The sequence below is a fragment of the Rhagoletis pomonella genome, unplaced genomic scaffold, assembly GCF_013731165.1.
Source record: "Rhagoletis pomonella isolate Grant_MI unplaced genomic scaffold, Rhpom_1.0 Rhpom_scaffold_00833, whole genome shotgun sequence".
In the NCBI taxonomy this organism is placed as follows: Eukaryota; Metazoa; Arthropoda; class Insecta; order Diptera; family Tephritidae; genus Rhagoletis; species Rhagoletis pomonella.
In genome coordinates, this window is record NW_023459387.1 from 1 (window position 1) to 12,379 (window position 12,379).

Genomic DNA, 12,379 nt, shown 5'->3' on the forward strand with positions numbered 1-12,379 from the left:
CGGATACCGAAAAGGAAGTATATTGTACCGAAATCTTTTTCAAGTATAGGGTACCGAGAATTGGGGACAATTCAGCACATCACTAGTCGCCCTCATTCTCGCCGCTCTCAGTTGTCAACTCTACGATGACGTCACGCTAAAATTACTCTCACGAATTCTGCTGCAATCGGCGCAATCTTGTATTCTATGCGGAAAAAGAGTAACAATGTGTTGGGAGTAGGGTACAATGCAAGGAGTACTTACTGAACGAAATGCGGCAAATACACTTGCGATGGACGCTAGTATGCACATATGTAGTATAAAGGAAAAAAGATCTAATAAGCTGCTCGTTGATATATGTAAATGCGAACTGTACTGATTGTCAAAAATTATGTGTTTGTTGTATGTACATTTGTTCATGTTTGTCATTGTGCGTGTAATTTTCTAGAGTAGTTTTGTGCTCTCGCTATCTCCTTGTATTAACGCGTCCTTCGTTGGTATACTTTGATGAACATATGTATGTGAGGATGATAGCAAGGCCAACTTATATAAGGTAGTGTTACAGGAGCAGTTGAAATGTTCGCCCGATGTTTCTTAAAGAAAGCCATAAATGTAACGACCGTTGGTTCAACTTGGTGTTGTTTTGCTCTAGATTGCACCGTTTGTGGGCCTGTTGAATGAATTTAGGTCTTGGTTGTATGAAAGATCAAAAAATTTGGATTTTCTGGCAAGTTGTACAACTTATCACTACATTATTGGCCATGTTGTACAAACTCATTTAATTTGCGTTTATTTTGTACACTAAATAACCGAAAATGGATAACTCAGCCGAAATACATAGGTAAGTGCTTTCGTTGAATTTTATAAATGTAAGCCGAAACTATGAAATTGTAAAAATGAGATTTTACAATGAGACTGCTCGCAAAATTCCAATGTTTGTGGGCAAAACGTCCAACTTGATTGCGGATTGATTTAAACCAACGTTTTCGGCTTGGATTATGTCAAAAGGATGTGTTTGTTGTAATTCATTCTGTCATTTACTACCATTATGCGTAGGCCAATTCAAGGCGTATTTAACAGGTGATAGCAGCACCCTTTTATTTTTCTTCGCCTCACGGCTTCATATGTCAAATGGCTGCTGTTGATTGGTTGGAGCAGTTGATTGTTTATTGTTTTCTGTTCCCTTTCACATCCTTCGTAGGCAATTTTTGACGGTCCTCGCCGCAAAAGCAAAAACAAAATACATGTACATTTTGTTATTGGCGTACCGATACCACCTTATTGAATACGCCTTGGGCCAATTCATGAAATCATTTCATGCGTTTGAGTAGAAACTGAATGAATGAACACCATTTCATGATTACAATTAATGCGAAATAGAGTGTATGCCATTAGTTTTTACTCAGATCGATGAAACGATTTCGGGAATTGGACTACGCATACATGTGATACTTATGCTTTTAATTTATAAGGTAATTTTATGTTTTTATACTCTTGCTACCACATGAATATATGAATTCGTGATAAGAATATATGAATTCGCCTTAAAAGATAGAAAGCGAGTAAGAATAAATGCCGAACAAAGGAATTTGTCTTCTTTCAACTTAAATAAATGCATTTTGCAAACAAAATGCGTACGTTCCTTAGTGCCTTGGTAATGGCGAGTTAGTAAGGATCTATTGATTGCATTATAAACATTTTCATTTATTTGTTAAACATACAATTACTTCCATTACAACCCGGTCCTATGGATGCTAGAAGGGCGAATTCATATAAGGTGGTGTTACCGGAAAATGAATAAATAAATTATATGTATATCAGAAAATTATTAAGATGAAATGTAATTATTGTTTGATTTTTAACCAAACCTATGTATGTAACTCAATCGCCTAATGCTTTGCCGAACCGTAAACATATGTTTACACATCCAATTTCGTGAGTAGGTACCTGGTACTCACACCATTTTTAAGAAGTTTCACTTCTATCATGTGTACGGTGTTACACACGCATTTTTTTTGTGTTATAAATATGGAGAATTTGTCCTCCTGGAATGCTAAAAAATTCTGGTCACCTTAATATTTATACGCTTATAACCAACGTTCCATTTCGACTATATAACTTACTTTCAAGCGTTTTATAGACAAAAAAAGTAAGTGCGCCTGGGCCACACTGGAGAAGTGAAACTTACGTTACATATGTACATATCTATTTGTCTCATAACCAATATACATACATACATACATCTGCTTTTGCTTAAACCCAATAAACATTGAGCTTGGTTAACAATTAGAAAATTATTGGAAAACTAAAATTTTTTCAAGTCTCACCATCGATAACGAATGTGGTTAGTATTCGATTCGAGAACTAGGCCATTCTCCAGCAAAACGGAACCTTCGTTATCCAATGAACTTTTCCTTCGTTATGAATTCGAAATCCAGCCCATTATCGAATTGAAATTTTAATGAGAGAGAGTTACCTTATTATATTCCCATTCGAAAATGAGCTGGATTTCACTTCCTCTCTTGTTACTATGGTTTTCATTTTTTTCGAACCCATCTCGAATGTATTTCCAATACACTATGAACGTTGGAAAACTAAGGTTGGTTAAGAGTTCGTTCTCAGTTCGATATTCATATTGGATATCGAAGGTAATTTTCGAACGTTCGCCAAAATGTTTATAGAGAGGTTATATTTTTTGTCCCTACCCTACCCCTGTTCGTTCTAATTACATTTATGTTATTCTGTTTTGCTTTATCTTCGTTTTTATCTTTATACTCTATCGATAACAAAATCGATAGTAACATCCAAAAAAATATCGATAACAAAACCGATAAAAATGTCTATAACAAAACCGATGAAAATTTCGATAGCAAAATCGATAATAATATTGGTAGCAAAATTTATTAGAAACCCGATGAAAACATCGATAAAATTATCCATAACAAAATCGGTAACAAAATCGATAAAAATATCCATAACTAAATCGATAAATATCGATGTCAAAATCTATAACAAAACCGATTACGAAATCGATAAATATCGATAACAAAATCGATAAATATCGAATAATAAAATCAATAAATATCGATAACAAGATCGATAAATATCGATAAAAAATCTATAAAAATATAGATAACAAAATCGATAAAAATATCCATAACAAAATCGATAAAAATATCCATAACAAAATCGATAAATATCGATAATAAAATCGATAATTATCGATAATTAAATCGATAAAGTTCGATAACAAAATCGATAAATATCGATAACAACATCGATAAATATTGATAACAAAATCGATAACAAAATCGATAAATATCGATAAAAATCGATAAATATCGATACCAAAATCGATAAAAGTATCGATAACAAAATCGTTAAAAAGTATCGCTAACAAAATAATTAAGTGATTAAAAAATCGATAAAATAATCGATAACGAAACCGATAAAAATATCGATTATTTTATCGATAAGTCCCGAAAATCCCGAAATTCTCTAAAATCCCAAAATAGTTTCCAGATTGTGTCCCTGTGTCTCTCTCTATATCCTTTCCTCTTTGATTACCTTAATTTTAATCTTTCTTCCCCTATCTTCATCTTTACTTTCATCGGTATCCTCATTCTCCTCCTTTGTCTTTACTTTTATGTTTTATAATTTTCTTCATCTACATATTCCCCTTCACCTTTGCCCTAATATACATATATAAGTAAAGTGTTTAAATTAACCTTGGTCTTCATTTTTGCCTTTATCTTTACGCATCTTTGTTTTTGTTTTTATTTCTACCTTTGCCTTTATCCTTTCCTTTATCTATGTACGTACTCACCTTTACTTTCATTATTGTATTGGTATTTCTAAGTGTTATTCTTTAACCTTTTATTAGCAAATTTTTGTTAAATTAATACCACTTGTTTCAGCCCCAACCATTTCCGTTGCATCATTTGCGTTGCACCATTTCCGTGCGCAATTTCCTTTGAATTTGCCAATTTACTCCCTACCAACCAACCGCCGCTAAAGAAGTTTCACTTCAAAAATCAACGTTTTGTAAGCTTAATGTTTATAATTGTAAACTTAAAAAAAAACTTTATTTAAGTTTTTTTTGCTTGTTGGGGATATATTGCACTCACATAAATGTACAATCATACATGCTTGAGTTTTTTTCCATTCACATTGTCTATGTGAATAACACACTACATATTTTGTGTTTGCAATTTGTAACCAATCTCAAGAGTGCTTGTTAAATTTTTAAAACGAAATTTTTGAAACGAATAAAATGTAAATGCACACTCAATTGATTCCATCATTATACAGCTCTGCTATAGTGTTATTTATTATAGCCAAGTTCTTTGTCGGATAACATAAATGTACTCACACATCTGCTCTTGTCCATTGGATTTGCGTACATTACACACTTCTTGTCTAGAGCTCCTTGAGTTTCTAGACTCGATCGCGGACATATGTAATCAGCTTTTCGCATTAGCACTTTTCGTACGGTGTTCCGTGCCCTGCCATCTTCCACCCCTTTGTAGCTAAATTTATTCACTGCATCATCAGTTTTTATATTGTTATAAATGTATACGGCCAGCTCATGCTCCATATCAATAATAAATGGTAGGTTATCCTCGTTCTTGGTATCCATTACCTTCGCTATTTTGCTGATTGTGCATACCATGAAATTATCGAAAAAAAACGAAGTGAAACTATATATATATATATATATTTAGGAAATTGCATTTTTTTGTAATACTCTTTTATAAAACTTAGGAAATTATACTGATATAATAATATAATAAAGAATAATTGGGAAAGAAATATAATACAAGTATATAAATGTAAGCTTTGAAATTGGGGTTGCCAGTTTTTTTTTGGCGCGAAATCAGTACATTAGACTTTTTCATGCTATAAAAATCAGTACTTTTCAGTACACTTTTATTCCAAGAAGAATTATGAATGTAAGTAGCAGATAATACTTTGAAACGCCAGAGTACTTTTTTTTAATAATATCTTGGTATGGGTAAGGCTTCCTCAAGTGGGCCCCGAATTTACCAATATTATACTATTATTACCAAGAAAAGCAAAACAAAATTTTGTAACGCAAATAATTTCATTGTATAGTTTAATGTTTTTTAAATCTGCACCCAAAAAAATTTCTTCATTCGGACACTTACTTTCAAAGAAAAATAAAAATTTCCAAAACACTGCAAAAGTTTTCAATCCTTACTAATATTTTAAATCCGAAAGTGAGTTCGTTTGTTTGCTACGCTTTCACGCTTTAACTATTTAACCGATCATCATGAAATTTTGTACACTGCTGTTATTTAGCCCAACTTAAAATATAGGATACATTTAATCTCGATTAGGCAAGAGGGCGTGGCCCCTCCCATACAAACGGAATTTTTCATACTGCATTTCTCAGGAAATATTTTTGGTAGATTACTGGAACTTGGTATGGAGATATATAAAATTATTCTCTACTCACATGGATGATGGCTGCCACCTTTTAAAAAAAAACCTAATTGAACTTCAATTAAGGGATTTATTTATTTGAAAATTATATTAAAAAAATGGATGTCAAGAGGCTTAAACAAGCTGTAGTTTAATATATTTTGAAAAGGCTTGCCACCTGTTTGAAAAGTAAAATTAAAATTAATTATACGCGAGCCATCTGAAGAATTAAAATATGGTTGTCAAACAAAATATTGTTAAGTAACCTTTAGTTTTAAAGTTTTCAATAATATTGAAGTCTTTCACAAGGGTTGCCACATTTTAAAAATTCAACTTAATTAGTTTAAATGAAATATTATAATACTAGCAGACCCGGCGAAATTCGTCCTGCCCAAAAGCGAACGAAAGCTTTATGTCCGTGATGATTGTGTAACATTTCATAGAACGGTTAATCTCACAACGAAATAAATTTGAAGAACATTTCCTTTTCACTCCCTGGCGGCAACAATGCTCCGGTTCTATAGTAAATCTGTCCAAGTAACTTTATCGTATAGTTGGTGGCAATTTCAAAATGGATGCGTATAATTGTTCTACAGAAATCCAATATACATGGACTTATTTCAGACGAAATACCTCAAAGGTAAGTTTCACGAAAGCAATTTAAGTGAAAATAAATTTTTTTAAATTGAATTTATTACAGTAAAAGGCGTGCGATGGTTTTGGCGGTTGATTTATCGGTGGTGATTTGAGTTTTACCCCTGCACAACTCAACCCTGGTGTCTCCGAATGAAGCTTTAAGGCATAACAATACTACCTAAAATCACACACATTGGGCCAATCGTAACATATAAAAATTCGATATACTCAATGGTGCAACAGGTTCATTTATTCTGACATTCACGGCACCTTTTCTAACTTGGCGATTATTCGAAATCACTCCAGCGCCACGTGGCAGCTCTTTTTTGAAATAGTATTGCCTTTACCGTTACCAATACATATTTTGAATATTAGCCAAAGTGGATCATCAATAAGATTTTCAGTAATAACTTAACTGCAGTGCCTACTGGCGGGTGAATTTGTGAATTTACACTATCCAGAGAGTTACTCAAAAACACTCAAAAAACTTCGTTAAAATCCGTCCGAGAATTTCACTCACAAACACACCTACATATAGCCCGTTTTCTCCATCAGTATAAGATTGATTTCATATATGTATCTCCACACCAATTTCCAGTACTCTACCATGAACATTTCCAGAGATATTCGGTATGAAAAAGTCGGTTTTTATGGGAGGTTCCACGCCCCCTCTATATATCGAACATTTTTTTAGCCTATAATAATCCTTGGGACGTCTGAATCAGGTGTCGGAAATTAAAATAAAAATCGGTTCGGCCGTTCTCGAGCTTTGCGAACACAAAAAAAAACGGCTTTCAAAATATATATTGGTACAGATTGGTATGAATCGAAATGGTTTTGAATATGTATCACAATATGAGTGTTAGACGAAAGAGGTTTTAAAAGGTTAAATTCAAACAACTCAATAATTTAAATGAATTATTACAACATGGGAATCAATCAAAATGATTTTAAAAGGGCTTAATTTTAAAACTACGTGTAAAGGGTTTCCATCTGTTTAAAATCTCAATTGAGTTGAAAAAGTATGACAAGTGAGAAGTTTAGGCAAGTTTTAGTTTGAAAATATTGTGAAGATGGGTAAACAAATTTTAAACCTCCTGTTTTTGAATTGAGTTTTCTTGAAATAAATTTTACTCAATATAGCACGCAAAAATTTCATACACTCAGCGAAGCGGGTGAGGGCGATCTAGTTGTTTATAAAAAAACAATTTGGAATTTTGCAACAAAATTTACACAGTGTGTTTTTCGACTAAAAAACTCGGCGCTGCCTGAATATCATTGAAAAATATTAATCTTGGTAAATTCGGGGCCCACTTGAGGAAGTCTTACCCGTTTATAAATAAAATGTTGTTCATAAAAAATAAAAATGGTATTCATTTTAAAATGAGTATACAAATTAACATGTAGTACGAGATACCTTTATAATATTGCAGGAGCCAATAAATTATGTTATATACATATATATTTTTAATAGCAATAATGAGATCATTTCTACTTTCAGTGTTTAAATAGTCAAAGAACTCTAAACATTATACATATTTTAATATTACTTTTAATTTGAAGTTCACTTTCTAAAATTTTAATTAGAAGTCGGTTTCTCTCTTTTCGCCAGGAAGTAAACTTTCTATTTAAATTAGTTCCTCTCAGGTGCTTCGTTTAAACGTGATATGGAAAAAACAAAATTACATATTTATTCAAACTGTGGAAATAGACCTCTATTTAAGGACTGCATCCGTATTTCCTCATGGCTTAAATTATTTTTTCAACTGCGCAAAAACTTTGAAAGACTAAGAATTCTCCAAAAAGAGTATCTAAATTGAATCAGTAAATTGAGAAAAACGAATTGTAAGTTGTAGGCAAAGCCATTCAATTATTCAAATTTGTTGTTTTTAAACTGAAAGTTATTTTCGAGATAACTAACAACACTCGACAAAAAATGTCAGTCCTCTGGTAGATAATGACCCGCAATATGCCCATAAAACGATTGCTCTTTTGTATTAATTTCTTGCGCATATCAAACATTACCTAAAACATGTAAACTTTAATTAAATTATTTTCTTCTTACTTTTTACAGTAAATTTTGAGAAAGTTCCAACGTTATGTAAAAAACTTAAGCAAATCGTAAAGTATTTTTTTGTGTAAAATAATATTACACAAGCAAAATACATGGGCAAAAATTACCGATCACCGAGTTACCGTGTACCAAGCTCGGTGGGAAGAGCTCTATTACAAATTTGATTGCTCAGAATTGAAAAATCAGTTCAAATCAAATTTAATAAAATTTAAAAAAATCAGGACATTAGCGTACTGATTGAAGGAATGAATAAAATCAGTACGAAAGTTGAAAAATCAGTACTGTACTGATTAAACCAGTACGTCTGGCACCCGTATTTGAAATCAGCCACGATTTTATTTTGCAATGTTTTATGAAAACTTTTCTTTAAGATCAATGGCACTCATAAATAGTAGAGCTGGAAAAATATCGATGGTCGTGGCCATCGATAGTTTTTATAGTCGATACTCACAACCATCGATAGGATCGAAAATGTCGACACTATTGATAGTTTTGATTAAAAAGGTAAAAAATAAAAACATAACAATTAGTGAAAATGAGATCAGAATTCTAAAAATATGTCGATATTTTTTTTAAGGAACAAAATTTTATCAACGATTCTTGGCTTCAAGCAGCATCTGCATGTATGTATGCAAGTATGAGTGAAAACTATCGATCGTGCTTACAAAACCATAGATGTTTTCGATAGTCAAAAACCATCGATACTAACGATAGTGCCATCGATAGATTTCCAGCTCTAACTGATAGCGTTTGGTAATCACGCCGAAGAATATGGAAGGTTGAACTTTACCAAATGCGTATCCTGTACGGAAACGCACAAGTGGTGAACTGGTTCGTTTCTACAGAAATTAGAACCATGACTAGTAGCAGTAGCAACTGGCGAATTTAACCAGGGTTTGTAGGATGTTTTTCAATGAAATTATGAAATATGGCGTTCTTCAAAAAAATTCTGAAGTAGGGCGTTCTTGAAAAGTTTTCTGAGATAGGGCGTTTTCGCGCTGGCTGCCAAGGTCGATCTTCCACTCAGGTGACGACATAATCTTTTGTGTGCCGTGTGCACTGAATCATCTGAATGATCAGGTACAGATCACTCACTCTACGTTGGTTTTTATATAACAGGGGTGGGCAAGGCCGAGGCCGAAAAAGCCACATGTAAATTCTAAATGCTACAAAGAGCCACAAAAAAAAAAACAACAAAAACTAAAATTTTATTTTTAAATAAAATTATTATTAGAAATGAAAAAAATTAATTTTTCTAAAGTACGATCTATCGTACATTATTACAGAAAATTCAAAAGATCTCTTTGGCCAAATTTTCAAAATCTGGTTTTACGTCAGTTAAAGCGGTTCGTAACAGTTCTGTTAAATGTTGGTTAGTCAATAGGTACGTTCGTTTAAATCTCCGGTAAAAAATGTCCAACAGCAAATTCCGGCGATAAGTCATCTGTTCTATCACAAGAGAAAAATATCCAAAATAGTATGGGAACAGAAAATTTGCAGAAACTTGCAAGTTAGACGAACGGCTGATAGAAATTTTCTTTTACATTCAAAAGTAAGAAAACAAATCCCGAAGTCTTATTCTGACACAGTTGACTGACTAAACGAATACAGTATATTTTGCTTTGCTGCCTCTATGCTTAAGTGCAGATTTAAGATACTTACCCCAAAATGCGCATCAGACGCATTATTTTTTAAATTTATAAGGAAACTGCTCCGATAGTTGCATTCAACATACCTGCACATTGGCGATACCTGCCTTAAAAGTTGTGCGACTAGTATCAATTATCAATGAAAGTATTACGTTTACCTGCACTGGCCCTTTTTTGCTCATCTCGCAGAAAAACGAAAATGGCTATCAATTTATGAAGTTATATAAATAATGAGATAGCAATCGGTAAAAATTTCGCTTGCAGTAATTTCTACATGGTAAGTGCTCCGCCAATTTTTGGTTTCATAGGGATTCGGATACCTTCCTCATTGAAGAGTAAAGAAAATTCGCTTAAGTGCCTTTTTCGGTTACGTGCACAAGTTTTTCGTGCAAAGAAGGATGTGCAGCTAAGCAAAATATACTGTAATTAGTTATTTCGTGCAAGTTTAGTTAGTTGCATTTTACTATTTTAACTTCCAAACCATCAAATTCGATTTAGGGATTTGCGTAAATTCCAACCAGCTGTTTTCTAGTTGGCAAAAATTTTTCCAGCAGAAAGTAACAGCTTTCTGTCAAAATTAAATGTAATTTTGGTCTCTAAATTTCCCCTACTTTGCAAGTTTTTTGCGTACGCGAACACAAAAAGCTGATAGTTTTTATAACCCTCAATAATTATCAGATACGCGAATGCAACTAATTGTCAACGGTATTTTGACTGTACGAATTTCATTGTACAGTACAAAGACGCATGATTAAATAATGCAAGGTTCGATAAACTGACAGTTGTCTCTCTCGCACCGTGTTGCTTCTTTTCAAATTTACTTGGAAAAAGTGTGGCGGTGCTGTAAAATAGAGGTATAAGCTTTTGTCCAATAAGTTTATTTGTATATGCATATGAAGCACATTTGACTGACGAAAACATAAATTGGTTTTATGTAAATTGGGTGTTTACATAAATCCCATAGTAGTTTTATTTTAATTTTGAGTCCTTTTGCAGTTTTTATACAGCTAAATGGCTCATAAATTACGTAATTCACGTAGATATGTTAATATTTCGTTTAAAATGCCAGATTTCCTGCAAATACATTAGAATTTACAAAAGGAATTTCACTACTAATTGCTTACTTTGCATACTTTTCTACTACCATTTTCGCAACAAGGGATTGCATTCTTCCCCTTTCTCTGTCCTTCGTCAATCCAACCTTTTGTAAGGGAGTGTCAAACCGGGTCTGTCAGTAATTATCTAACCGTGTATTATTGAATCATGACAAAGACACACAGTTAGACGTTTTAACAAAAATTGAAAATATACGACACGCAGTTGTTTTCAACAGCGGATAGTTTAATCAAGGATGCATTGTAACGTTAATTTTAGCGTTTACCAAAAAAAAAAAGCAATCGCTTCTGTTGAAACAATTCAGTTTTTTTATCGTTTAGGTAATTATTAAAATAATTCTATTTTGGTTTTTAACGAAAAGAAATTCAATCGTTAATGCTGAAATTGTAGCATGCATTTAGGTGCTAGGTTTTAATAGCTAGGTTTAGCTGGCAATAGTTGTGTTTTTTTACAAATTATCCAGTAACTTGCCAGCAACTCTCCAGTAACTTTATTTCTAAGAATTCGCTCTCATAGAAAAAATTTGCAAAAAAGTACGTGAACGCTTTTCCAGTAATAATTTGCAAGTTTCATGAACAGCTGATAAATTTGTTGTTTATTCGCAGCAAATTCCTAATAAAACAATATATTTTATATTTAAATAGGTTTATTTTGTGAAACTCAACAATAAAAACCCACAAACAGTTTCCTTATTAGTTTAAATTTCATCCAGCAACATGCGATCAGCTGTTTTTCGTACTGGCAAATTCTTACAAGTAAAAATTTATCCAGTAAAATCCAGTAAAAATTTGCAGCTTCAACTGTCATTTTTCGCTCTCAATTTCCCCTACTTTGGAAGTTTTTGCGTACGAAAACGCCAAAACATGAAAATTCGTAAAAACTATTACTGGATTTTACTTGAAATGATTAAAAAAACGCAACTAATGGCACACAACAACAACTTTTCGTTGATTTATTTCGTTTCAACGTTAACGATTGAGTTTTATTTCGTTCATTTAGCTCTGAAACGAAACGAAATTATTTTGATAAGTTATTTTTGCGCATCAACAAAACGAAATCGATTCACATAGTTTTTTGAGCATCTCTGATTTTAACCTGTAATTAGGCGCATGGGGTCAAGGCCATTTCAAGTTGAAAAAAAAAATGTCTTGGAGTGCTTGGAGCGTGCTCGCGCTCTGTCTAGCTTCCTAATTCCCCGCGGGGTACGTAAATAAGTCACGGCCAGAACATCGGCGTGTGCACATTTGTCGCTACTCATTGACATTTAACATTTTTTAGTTTTTATTTTTGTATCTAAGTTTGAAGTCAAAGTTATGCTTTTCCTTCTTAAAGTTAACTATAATAAAAAGCTTTAATATTTATGACAATATACATTTTGTTTTATTTATTTAGTTACGGTTAGAACATCGTCGTGTACATATCGCACACTGTCTTCAAAAGAGTCACAACTCAAAATAATACGTTCGTCAGAAAATGCGAA

At 32.8% G+C, this 12,379-nt stretch overlaps 1 protein-coding gene across 1 annotated transcript in view; it reads right to left on the bottom strand.

Moving 5' to 3' along the window:
* Positions 1-4,351: 4,351 nt before the first annotated feature.
* LOC118751599 overlaps positions 4,352-12,379 on the bottom strand; it is a gene marked incomplete at both ends in the record, with an annotated part of 54,661 nt that continues 46,633 nt past the window's right edge. The window contains one exon of the mRNA XM_036486417.1: positions 4,352-4,634. Within this exon, the coding sequence (XP_036342310.1) occupies positions 4,352-4,634 (283 nt within the window). The remainder of the gene's footprint in view (positions 4,635-12,379) is intronic.